The 19684-nt window shown below is 46.6% G+C and overlaps 1 protein-coding gene across 5 annotated transcripts in view; it reads right to left on the bottom strand.

The window, feature by feature from the left end:
• The window catches only part of LOC135378944 (caspase-7-like), a 290182-nt gene that overhangs the window by 66379 nt on the left and 204119 nt on the right, over nt 1–19684 (bottom strand). For all 5 annotated transcript variants that reach the window (XM_064612127.1, XM_064612128.1, XM_064612129.1 and 2 more), the window contains exons 7-8: nt 13723–13834; nt 12771–12970 (exon numbers count right to left, since the gene is read on the bottom strand). In XM_064612127.1, coding sequence (XP_064468197.1) covers nt 12771–12970; nt 13723–13834 — 312 coding nt within the window. The remainder of the gene's footprint in view (nt 1–12770; nt 12971–13722; nt 13835–19684) is intronic.

Raw genomic sequence — 19684 nt, 5'->3', positions numbered from 1 at the left:
CCACCTTAAGTTCAATACATTCAGGCAAATTTCGGAGAGGTGTTTCATGTCAGACGAGGACGAACGTCTCAAGACGTCGCGACGGCGTGGAGGGGGTAGAGTGGAGAATACTTTGAGTAAAGTGAGGTGAGGGCGGAGATTCATTTCGGAGCGTAGATATATTGACGTTCTCCCAGAAAGATATTGCTACGCAACCTGTGATCCTCATGCGTATAGTTGTGAAGATCCACGAGTAAATATGCGTGGGACGACGACATCGCTTGTTTATATTTGTCCAGAAAATACTCCAATCTTTTTCTGCTAAATAGCTGTTGGCCGAAATGTTCCATCTGGTGCACGCTGCGCACGGTGCGCCACAGGACGACGTAACTGGCGTTGTACGATATTGTTCTAAAATTGCTACTGTCGAAAAAGATGTTTTGAACGAGTAAGAAGATCGACGCGTTGGCGTGGTGAGAACCCCGAATGAAAAGATCGGTCACCTCCTTCAAGGAACCGGCGTCGGTCATGGGATCGTCGACGACGATCAGCGTAGCGCGCGACGTGTCCCACTCTCGCGGTAGCTCCTTGGTAAATTTTACGGAGTCCCCGAATTCGTCCTGCATGCTCGGCGAAGCATATTTCTGCACGTAGAATATTTGTGACGGAGGCTTGTCCACCACGTCGTTCAGGTTCCTCAGCACGTTAGCAACGAACGTAGATTTGCCGCACATGGAGGGGCCGCTTAAGATACAGCGAAAAGGATGACGGAAACGAAAAGGTTCGGGGGAAGACATGTTGCGTGCGTACACGTTTCATGAAGAGAAAGAAGAGACTGAGACTAGAAGAGAAATGCATCGCTCTTATTTACACGTCGTCGTCGTCCTCTACATCGGAACTGCGTTCCCAATACATTATCCAGGCTAAAGTTGGACTTCTTTTTCGCCAGTCTGTACGCTGCTAAGATGCGGTCGAGCGTCTTCATCTTGTCCTGACACATTTCTTGACGCGCTTGCAACCATTCCAGGCGGTGGACTTGAAAGGCTTCCTCCACGATGCCGCGAATAAATTCGCGAAGTTCTTCGTTTTTTGTCTTTTCCTTGCGACGACGAGAAACGCAGGAGAATAAACCACACATGGCGTTTTCCACGTATCGGTCAGAATGATGACGCGAGCGCGGTGCGCGCTGCCTTTATACAGATAAATGCGCGCTCGCAAAGAACGGAGAGTGAAACCGAAACTCAAAAGCCACCCGTCGCCGCTAGGAGAGCGCGCGCAGCGGAGAGCCGAAACCGAAAACACCCGCGGGCGGCGCAGAAGGAGCTAGGAGCGCGCGCGCGCATGCGCGGACGGGTGGAGCAGAGGGCGCGCGCACATCCATAGCTGCCGCTGCGCGTCGCCTCAGTCAGTTTCTCTCTGGCTGCCGTGGAAAGCAGACGTGCGCTCCCCGCGCTCGCTCAGTTTCTGGCTGGCTGTCGTACAGAGCAGACGTGTGTTCCCCGCGCTCGCTCAGTTTCTGCCTGGAAGTTGCCGCGAGGGAAAAGGTGAGTGATTTGACGCGCTCCTTTTCTCGTATGTTTGCCGTGTTTAGCGGTGACCAACGAGTGATTTGACCGCGCTCGTGTTAAGCCTTTTCTCGCAAGTTTAGACTTGCTTTGCGGTGTCCAAGCCTGTTGACGCATGTTTAGCGATGTGTGCCCAGTGGTTCCCGCCTTGTGTTAGCTGCGTAGTGTTGTGACGTTGAGGTTAGGCCTAAGCGATCGCCCCCGTAAGCCTTTTTCCCCGATGTGTACTGTTTTCTCCGTGCTGTTTTAGCAGTAGCGGTTAGACCTTTTCTCTTGCATGCCTAGACTTGTTTAGTAGTGCTGTCATTTTTACCTGCCGCTAGTATCTTGTTCTCTGTCTTTCTCGTCCAGAGCTATGATGGTGGCGCCATCTGGTGTGATGCCTTGCAACTAAGTGGCCAGCTGTCGTCGATCTCTGCAACTGCTGGGTGCAAACTACCAACATGGCGAGCGCTGGTCACTCGGGTGTTGCGGAGCGGCTTCTTCGCCGCGGCATCATTGATTTTCGAATAAATTGTTTTTCTCCACTCTATTTCTATCTTTTTATTTTATTTTCTGCCTATTCTTTTATTTTTTATGACCACGATTATCCGGAAACGCACAACTGGTCTGGACGCGAGATAGACGTTCCCCAATTAGTGTGATGGCTCCCTGGAGGGTGCTGATTAATGTGGGGGGTCCCAATTAGCTCTAATTGTTAATTAATGGCGTCCAGACGAAGATGTGCGTTTCCGGATAAACGTGGTCAGTACTTACTACTGATGTTTATCCCTTGTGTATGTGCATGTGATGCACTATAAGCATACTATGTTAGAAGTGGTCCTGATAAACTTCGAAAGAAGGACAAAACAAACAAAAGAGTTGCAAGCAACTGCACAGGAAACATCGAGGCATCTTCCTCAGTAATGTGTCGTCTCACTGCATGCTTCACACATTCTTGTGTATCTTCAAGTTTCCAATTGTACACGAACAGCCAGATGGAAACCATTGCTGCAGCATCCTAGCCTGAAGAACAAACAACTGAGCAACAAGAGAAGTTTGGAACCTGCACAGACCTCACAGAGAAATTAGCGCAAAAACCAGACTGCGATGATGCAGGTCCTAGAGCTCTAAAAAGCTGTGGAAATGAGAGCTACAAAAGCAGAAAAAAAGGAATGAATGTTTCAAAGAAAAGTGCTGAGGCTGCATTAAAGAGTTAACAGAATGCAACAAGAAATGCTTCGATAAGCAAATTAAAATGGTGCAAGCGAGATGGTGTACTGTGGAAAGAACTAACATTTCTTTCAGTTTGAGGAACACACAGTTCATATTGTGTGTTCCTCAAACTCGAGGGAAATGTTTCCTACTCCAAAGAAATGTTTAATTCGATGCAGACTTATGTTCAATCATTGCTACCACAATAATTTTCTTTTTTTTCCATAACAGAGAAAGCTGGCATAGTTTGTTTTTTAGCTTTATAACAGTGCATTGTCCTTGCAAAGCCTCATTAAATCTATATGTGTAATGTATCATGTCAGCGATTCTCGCTTTTGTTACTTAAGCTGAAAAACAGTCATTACGTGAAAAAAAAACTTACAACAACAAAACATAGGCGTATTACCGTGGTTATAAAATCTACATATAAGGAAACATGACAGTAAAATTATTCACCTGAGAGGAATGTACTTGCCCGCAATAAATATACTGTCATAGTGTTCTAAAACGTTGTTTGAATGATTGAGATTTTAAAAGATATGGAGGTGTTCCTGTCAGCTACTGCAGAACTCGTGAATAGAAAACAGTAGAAAAACCAACCTCAAGATGACTAAGAGACAAAGACGAAAAACCATGCAAAATAAACAAACGAAAAACAAACAGGGTCCACCTGATGGATGTGTCCAGCAAATTAAATAAGAGTTCAAACGATCATAGACTGTAAAATGTCATTGTTTTTGCTCTCTTCAGTTCTTTTTTTTTTTGTATTTGATAATGTGGACACTTTTTTCTTATGATGGACAGTTTTTGCTTACTAAAGTTGCAGCTAAGTGCAACGGACATGACCGAACACCACACTACAGGGCACGCAGTTGCACTTAACCTGCAGTTAAACTCTGAAATTGGTAAGGTGTACTGTGCCATTTGCGTCACTGTCAGTGACAAAAAAATTCCACTTGCATGCACATCGCGAGACAAAGACTCCTACGCTGAATTCGTTGAACGAGGTTTCCAGAACTGGAAGAAAGCTCTTCAACAATTTAGAAGTCATGATAAGTAAACTCTTTATCGTGAAGCATCCACGGCGCTCAGAAGTGCAAGCACAATAGCTAACGTAGCGACTGTGCTCTCTGAACCGAAGCTCAGCCAAATGAATCAAAGTCGTCAAGCTCTGTTCGCTGTACAGTTCGCTCCAAGCGAACAGTACTGTCGTCTGTTCGCTTTCTGGCATGTCAAGGCCCACTTCGTAGTGTCACTTCGCGGTCACAATGAGGACGAAGGTAACTTGAGGCAGCCTCTTACGTTGCGGGAAGCCGATGTGCCAGGTCTCGGGGCGTGACTCAACAAAAGTAGGTGTAAGTGGAATTCGCCGGACTTGCAAAATGAGATGCTTGAACTCATTACCCACAGCATGCTCCGTTCCGTAATCAGAGCAGTGCAGGACGCGTTGTTTTGCGCGGTGATTGCTGACGAGACCTCTGATATTAGCACGCAGGAGCAGATATCCTTTTGATTCACGTACGTCAAAGATGGTCTTGAAGTCCTTATTGGATTTTACGTGACGGCTGATACGAGAGCACGCAAGCTCTTCTCAATGCTGAAACACGTGTTGTGTCGTATGAATGTTCAAATTGAGAAGTGGCGATGACAAGGCTACGACGGGGCTGCAAATGTGTCCGGCAAAAGCGGTGGACTTCAAGCCCTAGTTCAGGATATTGAACCAAGAGCGATGTATGTACACTGCCTTGCGCACACTATCAACCTAGTGTTGCAAGACTTGTGTAAGCAAATTGATGTGTGTCGCGACTTTGTCACCTTGTTCGCAGACTTGGTAAATTTTGTGAATACATCTCCAAGGCGCTTCAGCTGGTTCGAACAGTTCCAGAAGGACGGAACACCGGACCTCAGACAATTCTGTAAAGCCCGGTGGACGCTGAAGGCATCCTCACTGCGGTCAGTGTCAAGTAACTACTCTGAGTCGGTGCAATTCACCTCTCGCTGTGTCATCGGATGAAAAGAATCACACAGGAGCAAAAGCCAGTGGCTATGCAAAAGCGCTCGGAAAATTCGATTCATATTTCATGCTCGGGCTGATGATCCCGGTATTTGAGAGATTGGAGATCGCAAATTCTGCTCTCCAGAAGAAGAGCTTGCAGTTTGGGCATACAGAGAAAATAGTGAAGACCGCTAAAGAATGTGTTGCTGAACTCCTGATTGCGAAAGACATTCGGTCTGCTGCGCAGGAGCTAATAGCGCACCATCGTGTAAATAAGGACGGCTCGATGTGCATCTTCGTCACCACGGAGGGCGCAGTCTCCAACCTCCTTTCACTTCGAAATGTCGCTGGTATTGACGTCGAAGTCAGCATCCCTTCGTCATATGTGAAGAACCAAGGAAAAATCAATGACGTTCCGCTTGCTTATACCAATGAGGATCTCACCTCCTACTTAGAAGGCGAAGGCGTCATAGCGGCTCGTCGGCAAATGCGGTACGTCTGCAATGACGACGGCTCGGATCGCTACGTCCCTTTGAGAAGTGTGATCCTGACGTTTCAGTCCAGTCAAAAGTTACCTATGGAAGTTCACTTGGGATTCTCAATCCATAAGGTACATGAGTACGTAGAAGGCCCGCTACAGTGCTTTCACTGCCAAAGGTTTGGTCACCTCGCACGCAGCTGTCGCTGGCCCCAACGCTGCAAAATTTGCGCCGGCCCACATAATTTCAAGGAATGCACGGCTCGGCGTGAGCCGAAATGTGCTAACTGTAGAGGACCCCACGTTGTCTCGCATTCCCAATGCCCTTATAAGCGCCAAGCTATCAAGCGTTTTCAAGAGTCTGTTATCAGCATATCCCAACCTGTGAGAGACCATCATGCGTCCGATACTCGTGTGCAACATCACCGCCCCCATGTGTCTGAGGGCCCCGCTATGTCACCGCGGCCTTCTCGAATTGGACAGAAGTCCCCTCGTCAGCTTGATGGCGACGCAGCTCGCGTCTTCCACACTGACGTATTCCGCGCTTCCACTTCCGAGATACAGGAGGCGATCTCACGAAGAGAACCCGTGGTGAACGAACAGATGGATATGGGCTTCACATTGGGTGAATTCAGAGCCGCGGTGTGCCTGTCACGAGTACACTCGACGCCAGGTGGAGACGGAATCTCCTATCGAGCCATCCGAAACCTTAGCGACGGCTGTGTTTCCTGTGTGATCCATGTCTTCAATACATCATCGAGAAGCGGTGAAGTGCCGCAGTCTTGGAAAGATGCCGTAGTAGTCCCGCTGTTAAAGCCTGGAAAGCACCCATCTGACCTGTCATCCTTTCGTCCAGTTAGCCTGACGAGTTGTCTTGGTAAAGTCTTGGAGCGAATGGTCTTGCATAGACTGGAGTGGTGGCTTGAGGGTCATCGTACCTTCCCCGAAGAGATGGCAGGCTTCCGTCGGAACCGTAGCTCCATAGACTCTGTTCTCGATCTCGTCACCACCGTCGAGCAAGCGAGGAGCCAGAAGAAAATAGTCATGGCAGTGTTCCTGGACGTCAAGAGAGCCTACGACACCGTCAGTCATGCCAACGTTCTGCATCTTTTGCTGCAAGCAGGCGTTCCCGACAGAATGTTCTTGTGGCTGGCTGATTTTTTGCGCCACAGAACACTCTCTGTTCGTACAAAAGAAGGAGTCACTTCGAAAGTTGTCTTGACTCAGGGCGTACCACAAGGCAGCGTTTTAAGTCCTATCCTTTTCAACCTTGTAATGGCAGGCCTAAAGTCCTGTATCGCCCCTAAAGTCAATATATCTATCTATGCTGATGACATCTGCATTTGGACTGTTGGGAAATCGAGGCCTGCAATCCTACGCCGTCTTCAGCATTCCCTGGATAACATCTTGCGGTACCTAACGGAGGCAGGCATGGATATATCAACTGAGAAAACAGCAGTCATGGCTTTTACTCGGAAGCATATGCATCGGTATCAGCTCTTCCTTGGCGATACGCCTCTTAGGCTGGCAGCACACCATAGATTCCTGGGTGTCATCCTAGACTCCAACTTGTCCTGGAAGAAACACATCGATCACCTGGACACAAAGGCACACCGGTGGATTTCCGTCATTCGCCACTTTGCTGGGCCGAAGTGGGGAATGAATGAGAAGTCTCTTCTGGCCATCCACAAAGCCCTAGTCCGAGGGACCCTGCTATATAGCCTACCAGTCTTGCGCGGAATTTCACAGACGCAAGAACAACGACTGCGGTGTATTCTAGCACGGAGCTTAAGGGTATGTCTTGGCGTCCCGAGAGCCGCGGAAACGCGGATGGTGATAGCAGAAGCCCGCGAAATACCCATTGAAGTCTTACGGCAGAGGGAGACCATTCGCCATTACTTGCGCCTCAGAGCACACCACCGCCGCCATCCACTAATAGCAAAAGTTTGTCGCCGGAAGCAATGTAACGCATACAACCGTTTCATGGAAGTGAAACCTAAGGTTCCCCCGTTTTCTGCAAGATCAGTGGTGCCCACGACGCCTCCGTGGTCGCATCCAGTACCATCGATCGCATTGTCAATTCCTGGTCTTAATGTCAAACGAAACCAAGTGCCTACATCAGTTCTGAAACAGCTTGCAGCGGATATGATGCACAATCGCTATTCTGACCACACTGCAGTTTTCACTGACGGATCCTCCAGTCATGAATGTTCATCGTCTGCATTTGTTATTCCAACTGACGGTGTGTCACATGGATACCGTCTCTCACACCGCACATCATCAACGTCGGCTGAGTTATATGCTATCCTGTTGTTTCTACGTAAGACGCCCTGTGACGATCCGCGGGCCTGGGTCATCTACTCAGATTCAAAGGCTGCTCTTCAATGTATAGCCAACATGGGAATACGTGGATCGCCCGCCCCAGTTGTCACTGATATCCTCCATCAGGTTCAGCGTCTAAGCGATCACGGTCATCATATATCCCTGCAGTGGGTCCCGGGTCACTCTGGTTTGAGCGGAAACGAAGAAGCCGACAGAGCGGCAACGGCTGCCCAACAGTCTCGGACTGTTGTACCAACGGTGTTATCAAGAGGAGACAGGAGATCACTTCTGAATGAGCTCATTCAGCCACTAGCTCGCCAGCAGTGGAGTCGGGACATCACTGACAGGTCTCTCATGCATTCGGTGGATCCCACTATGTCCTTCTCAGTTCCTGACCGTTTACCACGCTATTTTACGTCCCTCCTGCACAGGCTTCGTCTCAACGTTGCCTTCACTCCCCAATTCAAGTGCCGAATCGGATACTGTGACAGCTGCCTATGCTCCAAATGTGGCGTTGTAGCGAACATTGAGCACGTCCCACTAGAATGTAAGCTCTACGAAACGGAGAGGCGGCAACTCTGTGCTCAGCTGAGTGGTGCTAGCCGACAGACGTTCAACCTGGCTGCAATTCTTGGCCCATGTCAGAGCCACGTCCAACACCGTCGAGGACTTCTGATGTTCTTGGAGTTCCTCTTGGCTACCGGCTTGCTCCAGACGCTGTAGGGTCCTCCCCTGCATCTCAAGGACCATTGGCGCTTCTTTCATGTGCTTCTTCCTTTTGTGCGACGTATAGCGTTGCGCAACCAGAGGACGGGAGTTCGAGTTGTACTTGCACATAACTTCATTTTCATATTTCACATCTCATGCTTCTCGTGTAATGGGGTAGGGTACTGCTCTCAAGCGGTGAATCACCCCAGGTCATAGTCATGATTTAGTTGTTGTTGCTGAACTCCACGACAAATTCCCTGGCTTTTGGAGCATGTTGAAAGTCACGGCTGAGGAGCTCAAAACTGGGAGCCCCAGCCTACCGATAAGGCAGCGACAAGCCCCACGTCGTTACGACGAAGGATCTCAAGCACACGAGTTTAAATCCACGGAAGGCTATTATCGGCAGAGGTTCTACATGGTAATTGACACGGTTCATGCGTCTCTGTGCACTCGGTTTCCTGCCGGAATGTGGGACCACGTGGCCAAATTCGAAGAGTTCTTGATGGGAACAACTGACAGCGGTTATCTGTGCGAATTCTATTAAGGATATCTTGATGCACGTCGCCTTCAGCTTCATCGAGATACGCTGCTGGACATTGCAAAGCAGCATTCCGTAAGCCTTGCTTCGTTTCAGGATGTAAAAGAGCTGCTCTCAGGAAAGGAAAGTGTGGACTGTGTGTGGACGATACTTCCAGAAGTTGTGAAGTGTGTACGATACTTCCAGAAGTTGTTCAACTTCTTCGAATTGTATTGACCATACCTGTGACGTCCTGCACATCAGAAAAGTCCTTCTCGTGCCTACGGCGGCTGAAAACTTGCGTTCCACAATTGGACAAGTCCGGTTACACCATATTACCTTGCTCCATTGCCACAAAGAGTTAGCTCGTGATATCTAGCTGAACGCTGTAGCAAACGAGTTCATCAAACGAACAACTCATAAGGAAAACACGTTGCAATTTGTTGGCTAGAAGAATGCTATTTTTTCACGGCTTTTCCCGTACCATCCAATGTGCGGGTACGCACCTGCCATCATGTACCAGCCGAGAATTTGGCAACCAAATAATAAATATTACACGTTGCACATGGACGTCACTTGGTTTCCGGCTCGGGCACCGCTGGACTCCTCCCGTCCCCTCTCGTGTGCCAGCCCCCCCCCCCCCCGGTAAAACTGGCCTGCTACGCCTATGCTGAAACATTTATATCGTGGCCAGATCTCCGTTTTTATGTACCCACACATTAAATTCCTCCGGAAAGCTCTTCCATTCCCATAAACTTCCGCTGAATTTGGGAAGCTGAATTTTCGGCGCTTTTACTCCAGTGTGCCGTTGTAATAGCATTGAACCGGAACTTTGCGGTTCTTTGATCAGTCAGTTGTCACTGAGATAACTTCGCGTTCATGTTTGCCATGACTTCCATGACTCTGTCCTCATACTCAAGTACCGTGTTGTACTCATAGTCGTCATCAGGCACAATGGGATCTATCGCCGCGTTCGGAGTTTGAAGTTCATTATGACTTCAGGATTTCTGTTAGCTGGGTCCGTATGGTAGCACGCTCCGCCTTCAGTCGGTAGATAGTACGTCGGTTTGTCGTTCCAGCCACAGTGACGGTAGACGCTGTAGATGTGTTCCCGGGTTTCGGCACAAAAAGATGATGTAGTAAAATCCCTAACCGACTACACTAGATGTAACCTACAGTTGAGACCATCTGCATTCAAGTAAGCCACCGGTGTCGATTTGGAACACATAGCCAGTGAACTGATCAGAGGCCTTAAGATACAGAAAACGTGCACAGTTCCAGTAGACACAAAGTACGGAGGAACGAAGAGAAACATTGAAAGGTCCTCCTCGACCTTTTTCCCAACAACCACGTTATTTGTCTCTTTCACGCATCTTTCATTAGCACCCCAACTTACCGAATAGAATGACGTTTCACGTCAACAAATATATGTGTTTCTGACTCGAGAAATCCAGACCTCTGTTATGCTTGAAAGGGACGCTATAGAAAACGACCCTGTTTTCTTCCAATATAACGCAGGGCTTCGTGATTCTTCCATTTTGGAACTCACAATATCGTACTTAAATTCCACGGTAGCATGTCTTGCCGATCAAACTTGCAACCAATAATATGTAATTTCTATGGATTCTGTAGCCCCTCTTTTATGCGAAATTTGTTTATATGTTCGGGACAGGGCCATGGAAGTTTGGGAAAGTACTAATGTATGTAGATGATATTATCGGTGTGGCAGGCGATTCAAACACAGCTATGCAAGCCTTAATATTTTCCTATCGCTTCTTCCCTGAACTAGTTTTCACACATGAAATCCGCAGGCAAGCAAATGAGAGTTCTAGATACCACATTCTGTATGTACCTAGGCCACTGTTGAAGGTACGGGAGAAGTGATCCTCAGTCCCTTCTCAACATAAATCAACATAAATGGCATCAAATATAAGCAAAATCAACATTAAAGACAGCTAAAAAAATATTGCTATCACTAGGTCGTCCCTTCCATTTCCTAACAATGTCTGATGTTTCCTGGAGGCCAATGAGCTAAAAAGCGCACTTCAAATCCGGTTCCTGAACCGCGAATGTGATTAGATGTGGGTTGATAATTTCTTTCTACCATGGCGGAATCACTTAGGGAAGTTTGCTTCGATGTTTGGCTCCATTGGATTGCCTACACACACCTTCTAGTCCACAGTATTTTTTATACCTATACCAGTGTAAGAGGGGTGTATTTTGCGATATACACCCAGTTCACACTCATATTCTACCCCTTCGAGGCTGGTCCTCTCATCAATGGGCGTGAATAGGGTGCACATCTACATTAGTGTGTTAATGGTGTACGAAGGCTGTAATCAGGGTGGGATGGTTTAAGGGTGTTTTACCTCATTGTAAAGTGTTTAACGTTTTCGCGGAAAAGAATGACGTGTACACTGAGTCTTAATTTTTCCTCATACCAAAACAAAACAATAAACACAAACGTCATCGTGATGAAAGATGAAAGTCACTGAAAAGATTAGCCAGCTGTAGGACTCGAACCCACATCGTCTGGATTACCGGACCACGGCTCTACCACTTGAGCTAAGCTAACACGCAACTTGAGGCCTTGTATGTGATTGTCCCTTCTATGTTGTTCCAGCCTCAGAACATCAGTTCTCTCATGTAATCCTGATGGCGACTTGATACACCAAGCGATTCCTCACTTCAGTGTTTTTGGTGTATATACTAAAGTTAAACTTAGACACTTCGCTCTTCATTTTGGCTGGAATTCGAGTAGGGCTATTGAATTTCCAGATGTCTCGTAAGACAAGCAATGTATATAGTATTTGTTTTCTCTTAGAAAGGAAGTGCCGTTCTTTGCGAGCTTTGGTTCGTCTTCCCAATTATGTCATGTTTCAAATTCATCTCTAAATATGTCAGAACCTATATATTGGTCCAACATGGCCACCACTTCGGAATTCCTATGTGGGAAGAACACAATACATTACATGCTCATGTTACGCATATACTTTGGCTGATACGTATGATACACTCACTCACTGTGTAAACAATGGTGCACACGTTACGTGGTTGCTTAAGGGTGTCGATTCACAAGAAAAGCTAAGTTGAAGCAGTTAGGGTATCATCCAATTATCCAATTACACCCTAAAAGGTGTATAAATTTTAAGAGTCAGGCTAAGAAACCGCATATTCGCCACACTAGGTGTTACACCTTTCCTGAGGTTATGTGGGTGTGCCGTAACTCACGCCCCTTTAAGTGTAGAGGTTTGAAGGTGTTGTGAAATACACCCTGAGAGGTAAATCTATTTCATTACAGCTGAAAACTTTTACTCGTAAAGGGGAGTGAGATATGCGACACCCGCCTTACACACAAAATGGTGTAAAAGGTTAGTGTGCACCAAAGACCTGTCTGTAGGGTTCGCAACAAGCGGATGTTCATTCCGTTTTGCATTACGCCTGCTGCGTCATTTTATTTTGAGATGCGCCATGCATTCGGCAAACTCAACAGTGCACAAATAAGGGATTGCGTGAGCACTTCAATTGCATAACTAATGCGTCGATAACCTCTGAAATATGAAATCATGTGCTTAGTTGCGTCGACTGCGCGCCCCGCTATATCGATGCCAGTCCATCATTATCACGCGATTCAACTCGCATTCTGGTGGAAACTGTTTTACTATGTCACGTCCATGCTGTATTTAGTCAGCCCTTAGTCATCGTCTCCCCTGCCCCCTGGTGTTTGCTTGCTGCCTCCGTTCATTAAATCAGTGTGTACTTGTTATGAGCTGCATCTCTCATCGATTTCCTGTACAAGAGAAACAGAATCGCGAAATACACTTGACACACATCTTCACGAAGGATTTCTGGGTGCCCTTGGAGCAAGGCATGAGAACTGGAGCCGTTTTATAAAGACGCAAAGATACTCTTCCCTGTTTCCTCAATTTTTTCTAAAGGGTCTGTAGGAGCAATAACGAAGTGCACACGAAAGTCACACGAAATGCGAAGAATGAGTGAGACTTAACTTACTTCAGCTGCAAACCGAATATTCTTCGTGAGCGTGGAGTGTCTGTACAGTGTCTCATCCGGTTTCTTTTCCCGTGCTACATAATACTTGACCAGTGTCATCATTTCTTGGAAATTCTTGGTAAGATAGTCTCTTTTGATGACTTGACAGAGCGCCTGGACGAATAAAGAACCACGAACTGAACCCGGAGACGAAAGATAACCTGCAAGGTATAATACACATATTGTTATAATTGCACAGCAACGTTTTTGTGACACGTTGATATACTGGGGCGTTCGCAATCACCAGCCGTTGATCATCACTATTCACGAGTCCAGCAAAGTACAAAAATTTGATCGCGCACATTACTGTAGGAAGTAACTAGGACGCCCTCCTTCGGAATTATGGGATTTGGACGACTTTGCAAGGTGTTTTCTAGATAGTTTCTTGGAGCGTCAGAAGTGCAAGTAAAAGAAAAAGAGAGGATATTAGGATATGAAAAAATGCGGCCATGCAACAAAACTTGAAAGACGGATATTACACCAAGACAAAAAGTGCTGAAAGTTATTAGTGACATTATTCGGCAGTATGGAGCTGGAGGGACATGTGAGAGAGCGGCTGTGTCAATGTGACATACAAACAACGATGGGAGGGGGTGAAGGAAAACTGTGCAAGTGAGGTGCTTCTAAGATAGCCTTTTAAGGTCTTGATTATGTCATAAGATGTGTGGTTGCATATTTTAGAATAAGATAAGACCTATGGATGTGTCTCTCAGTATTTGAAGGTGAAACTAGCGTGAGCGTTAAAGTTTTCCACAGGAGGCTCGAAACACGTAGTACGGCTACAGGGTAGCTAGAATGTGCGGAAACGGAAATGCTCGCTGTGTAAAGTGCTTATTTTAAAGGAAGTTTTCTCTACTCCTTTCGCTCGCCCTTCTATTCACTTTCCATCAGCGCTTTAGAAGATAAGAAATACCTGCGGAGGTACTCTCGAATGTAAAGAAATCAGCACGTGAAGGCACACTTGTAGTCTTGCTCGGACCGTCAGCAAAGTGATGTTCGCCTCCCTGTTTCCAGCCACGTAACGTCTGGAAAGTAAGGTAATACTTAGGTAAATGAAATCCAACCAATGAGGCATTAGCGCTGCCATAATTTTTCTCTTTCATTTTTATATGAATATGAACAGCGTTGTCTACAATTGCACACTCAGAAACATTTGGGTGTAGTGGTAAGTCGCGTGTCTATAAATAAATAAAAGGCAACCTAGTTGGGCCGAATGTACAAATGAGCCTCTAGTATGGCGATTGACATGGTACGCAGGACTCAACCAACAGCAGAAGCAATAGATTTATCGGTTGTCATATTTTGCTTTGGATGAATTGCATTCCAATAGACCTGATTTTTCCATCACCTCCTATTTCGGCAACGGCTTATTTTACCATACAGTCAACGCGATGCGAGCAAACCTAAATCCACTGAGGTTGTGTTATTTAATCCCTTACGCTGAATGTGTACGGGCTGAAATACCTTGTGGTATTGTAAGGAGCATGTTAGTTTGTAGCCGTTGTTTTCTCGACCTCCTCGAGAGTAGTACAGAATAGTAGAGCCCTCTCGGGATAAAGTTGCTGTTGTTGTTATTTTCTCGATGTATCGATATGCACGCATAACTTCTTCGTTTTAATAGAGCAGTGAGGTGACATGGCTCGAAACCTGTTTCATTTGCTTACCATGCAGGGAGGTGGGGGGATACACGCTTATTTCGGAAAGGTCAGCCTGACCGAAGGTCGGCTTGCCATTCCTCAATCAAAATATATCACAAAGATGAAGTAAAAACGAATATGAGATGATGAGGACGGCGTGATGTGTAGATGGCATGAAAGGTCAACTCATAATTTGTTCATGAGGTCTGTCGTGTGGAGAAAGTCGAGGAAAGCTCGAGTGACGCACCACTGACTGGAGTGTCGCACAGGGCCAAGTCATACAGGAAGCTCTATCTGTGTGTGTCCTAGAGCAGTCAGGCGTCCTTTGAGGGTGTCGCGTGCAGTGTGGTAACGTCTGCAGTGCAGTAGTAGATGCGCTGTGTCTGCTTCCACCCTGCACGTTGCGCATGCTGAGGAGTTCAGTTGGCCCATCTTGTATAGCAGTGACGGTGTTCGGGCTACGTTTAACCGTAAACGGTGTACGAGAGTTTCTTCCCTTCGGGTGAGCCGCAGAGTGGTCGTGTATTCCATCTTCGGGTCGATGGAGTGCAGGAACGTGTTTTCAGGCACAGCATTTTCTACGAAGTATAGTGTATTGCGGGCGCAGAGCCGCCTCACCTGAATTCTGCTGGCGGACGACGACATCGGTACTGACGCAATTAGCTCACCTTCTTCATGAGCGTGGCGGGCAGCGTCATCAGCATGTGTGTTCCCGTGCATACCAATATGGCCTGGCACCCACTGGAACCAGACACTGCGGCCTGAGGCGAGTAATTCGTTGTAGCGCTTTGACGATCCTTGTGCAGATGTCGTTAATCGTATTAGCACAGTATGGTATGAGGCTATCATCTGTAATGCTGACCTGCTGTCAGTGAGAATCGTCCAATTGTCCGCTGATTAACGCGATATGTATGACAATGCTGCGTAGATAGCGTAGAGCTCTGCCTCTGTGGAGGATGTTTAATGAGGAAGCTTAAGTCCTTGCTGGATCTTACAACTTGGCAGTAGAATGCGGCCGTTGAACTGCCTGGTACCACAGATCCGTCAGTGTACACTTCCATTCGTTGGTGGTGTGCAGTGTCTAAATGTTCCAGCGCAAGTTGGCGCGCGATGATAGGGGGCACGTTACTCTTCTTTCCTAGGCCAGGGATGTCCGTGTGGACTGTTGGGGTACAAAGGGTCCACGTAGGTGGTGCATATGAGAAGTGCGCAGTGGACGATGGTACGCAGCTTTTTAGACAGGAAACTGCAGCTCTGAACGCAGACGAGGGGCAGTTCGACTCGAAAGGCTGGCGGTAATGTTATTAGTGTCGGGTGAGAAATCGCGTGTACACTCTAAATCCGGTCCCCCTTATCGTCCCCCTTAACGGCCTGTAACCTGTGTTCCAGGGGTTACATTGGCATTTCCCCCTTAAATCCATGGGTTACTTCGTCTAGAACCCATTCCAAGGGTTACATGAGCCCGCTGTAACGCTTCGGCACCGTGCTACAAGGGTGACAGTGACGTGTCATCGATGTCACCCTTGAAATATCACCCTTACGTAATTCCAGTCACCCATACTCTCAACCGTAACCCTTATTACGAGGACAAGAACGAATTTGCTACAAGTTTCGCGTCTTCTGCGCCTGCGCTGAAACATTCAAACTGAACGGACGCGGACGCTCGGAGCTTCGAGTCCAGGCTTGGATCAAGTTGTCTCTGCGACTCGTTGGCTTTGAACTCTTCCGTCTTGTTGTTGCTGTAGTGATGTTCACTTCCGAGGACGTTCGCGGCAACTTTTGCGGTCAATGCAAGCAAAATGAGTGTGATTGTGCTGAGTTCATGAGGAAGATTGATGATCATGCCGGCGACCGCACTGGGTGGTGTGTGTTCTGCGGCCATTCACCTTCAACACAGGGGCGTCATGAATCAATTGGTGAGTGTCTTCCGCAATTATTAAAGCCATGAATTGTGCTGTCGCAAAACAAACAAGTGGCGGTGCTTTTTGTAGACGTGCATCGCGTTGAGGAGATGGCTGTGGCCACCATTCGCGACGAAACAGTGAGTTTGCAACAGTGTGTATCTCTTCTCTTTTTAGATTTGTCACTCTCTTTCTTTTAATGTGTGACCGGCTTTTGAGAGCGAGTGTAGCTGTCTGACGTCAGCTAAGGCTTGTTCATGCATGTGTCTTTTCAAGATGCAGAAACAGTGATGACCTGGGTACACCGGGATCGAATTTCACGGCGCAGTAAGCCTCTGTGTACAACTGTTCGACTATTCTAGAATGATTGGAGTACAAGCTACGGTACACCACCTGGATAACGCAAGCCGCAGAGTGAAGTCTCATACAATATCTTGCATGTACTTGTCAGCATTTCGTATATGGTTCCCAGGAGCAGATTTGTTGTCAGTAATTCAGATCCGTCATGTTGTCAGTACTCACATCCGCATCAACAGACAGCTGGCTTAACGAAGCAAACTGATGTTTCCCGACTCTGAGTAGTTGTGAAATAATTTTGTAATTTGTCATTTAGCCATAATAAATCGATGTGTTCCATACTCGGATTTCATGTACAAGTGTGCATGCGTTTATTTTATCACAAACACAATTTTATTTTCATGCCTGTACACTGCCACTTCTCTAGAAGTACATGAGCTGGGGCCACACGGCTATGCACTAAGCGAGCGGGCTTCACCACAAGCTACACTGCTGTGAAGGGAAGAGCGCTGCAGAGGACTGGTAACCCAAAAAGCGGGGTTCAGCGCCTACGGGAAGGGTTACGTTTCGTAACCCATAAGGCTAAAAAACTGCGGCATTGATTGTCACCCTGATGTGCAGGCCACGCCTACATAACCCGTACAAAAGGGTTAGACCATATATAACCCCTGATGTAAGGGTTAAAAAATGATCATTTTTTAACCCTTACTATGGGTGACCAGATTTAGAGTGTAGGTACAGAGTGTATCTCTATCTCTCAGGATATGCGCCGGTGGTTCCTTTACCATGCAGGACCCACCATGCAATGTATGCAAATGTTTCATAACTGCACGATCGAAGCCGGGCTTCTCCCGCAACGTTGACCAGACCTCTAGATACATTTCTAATAGATTAAATTGTAATAAACCAGCACTTTTTGCTTCCCCTACCTTGGTTGTTTCCCCTTCATTCCTTTATAACTGTATTTACTTCGTGGCCTTCTGAACTTTTATCTGGTGTGTGTGTGTGTGTGTGCATTGAAAACTTAGTGCAGATAGGCGCCGAAAAAGATATAGACTATACAAGTGCAAGCAGCGAAGAGACTTTGGAAGCGCTATATAGATGAAAAAGAATTACTACTTTTATTACCTTAAAATTATCTGGGAGGTACTAGAAATAGATGTACAGTACAGTTATGGGTCGACGTGACGGAAATCAGCGATGCAATCAGCGATGCCCTCAGCAAGACTAAACTTGAAAATAGGTGAAAAGTGTTTATATACAAGGGGAAGGGGGAGGAGAGACGTGAACAGTAGATGTATAGCGGCTTTGATGTTCCAGGAGCATCGTTTCTGGTCGTCCATGGAACACTTGCAGGGCCGTTGGCGGTCTTCCAGGGATGTAACCTATTTGAAACCGTTAAATATAAACGCTCAAGAATAATCGCGTAAATATCCACCGTTAAAAATAAAACGCCCAGATTATACGCTTAAGAATCCACCATTAAAAATAAACCGCGTAACTATCGACTTTTAACAATACATTCTCAAAAATCTACGGTTAACAATATATCGTTAAAAATGAACTGTTCAGAATCCACCCGATTTGATTGGTCGCTGTAGTCAAGTGGTATAGCAGCAAACGGGGGTGTCGTTGTCCGCTCTGAAAAATAGCTCTCAACTTCCATTCGTCGTGGCTTGGCCGAACCCCGAACCCTTGTGACAGCGCCACACCCGCGGCAGAAAATAGTCCCAAATGTCTTCTGAGTTTTGTGTAAACTGATCAGAGGTGCCACTTTAGCTGCATTTTTTTCTTCTGGTTTTCTGTCAAAAATATGCTTCGTACCATGAAACAACTGCACGGACACGGTGTTATCTTTAGTGTGCTTGTCATCATGCAAGAAAGCTGATACGCTGTTATTTGTGTGTGTGTGTGTGTGTCGATAAAGCCGTGGGCCACATTGCCAAATGTTTAGGTGTTTACTTCTTCTGTTATTGGTGAATCTCATCATAAATCATCATTGAAGGAAGGAGCAAGGAAGGCATCACTGTGCCCGATCGGATTCGGATATTGTGTGATATTGTGTACCTGTGCTGCTGCGTAAACCCGAAGTGTGTAACAGCGCCTCGGAAAATGCCGATGTTACGTGGAGTTTCATGTTATGCTGCCTGCAATGGTGACGGTTGAGGAGAGAATTGGATTACCTCGCCGCGATCTTTATTTTGAATCATTATTTTCAAGAAGCAAGAGACACATGCCGTTCACGTGTTTAGTCGCATGATCGGATTTGTGCAGAGTTTGATGCAGTGTGGTGTCAGTTGTGAGCACCGTAGTCACAGTGAATTCGTAACGGGATAACTGAGTTTTATTTGGTAGGTTACATACTAGATATAGGATGAAATTAAACTCTCCGTGCGGCCACGCGTCCGCTTTCGTTCGTGTCTCGTGGTTCTCTCTCTCTCTCTCTCGGGCGTCGGCTGGTGAGCCTCCGTTGTCATATGATACCTGTATTTAGAGAAGCAGCGATGCCTGGCGATAGATTCTTACTTCGCTAACAGCTTGGTCTGCTTAGTTACACAAACTGTAGACATTCTGACACGCAAACACAATGGCATGGAATTAATGATAATAAGCCATTCCCTGCTCAGAGTGCAGGTGGTCCCCAACATATGTTTGTTTTCTTTTTGAGCACTCCCAAGCCTAAGGCATTTTACACTTTGCACAGGCTTTCAAAACGCATGGTTGTCGAGTGCCAAAACGTGAGCGCTTGCAACAAGTTGCTATGTTAAAACATTAAACGTAGGTGGTCCATTTGTTGTTGGGAAAAAGCAGATGCAATGCAAGGGACTGAACACTCTGGTGCAGTTTTAATCGCAAGTATTTCTGCACTATGTCTGCATTACATCAGGTGACGCGATCGATTTGTTCTATGAAACATCTCACTTGTTTTGTGCTCAACAGTATGGCATGTAGTAAAATTTGCTGAAGAAGCGAAAAAATTGAGAATTACACTGCCATATGCATGTGCACAGTAGAAGGGCAGCAAAAATATAAAAAATGA

This window comes from Ornithodoros turicata, chromosome 1, assembly GCF_037126465.1.
Source record: "Ornithodoros turicata isolate Travis chromosome 1, ASM3712646v1, whole genome shotgun sequence".
In the NCBI taxonomy this organism is placed as follows: domain Eukaryota; kingdom Metazoa; phylum Arthropoda; class Arachnida; order Ixodida; family Argasidae; genus Ornithodoros; species Ornithodoros turicata.
This window is presented reverse-complemented; position numbering and strand designations above follow the sequence as displayed.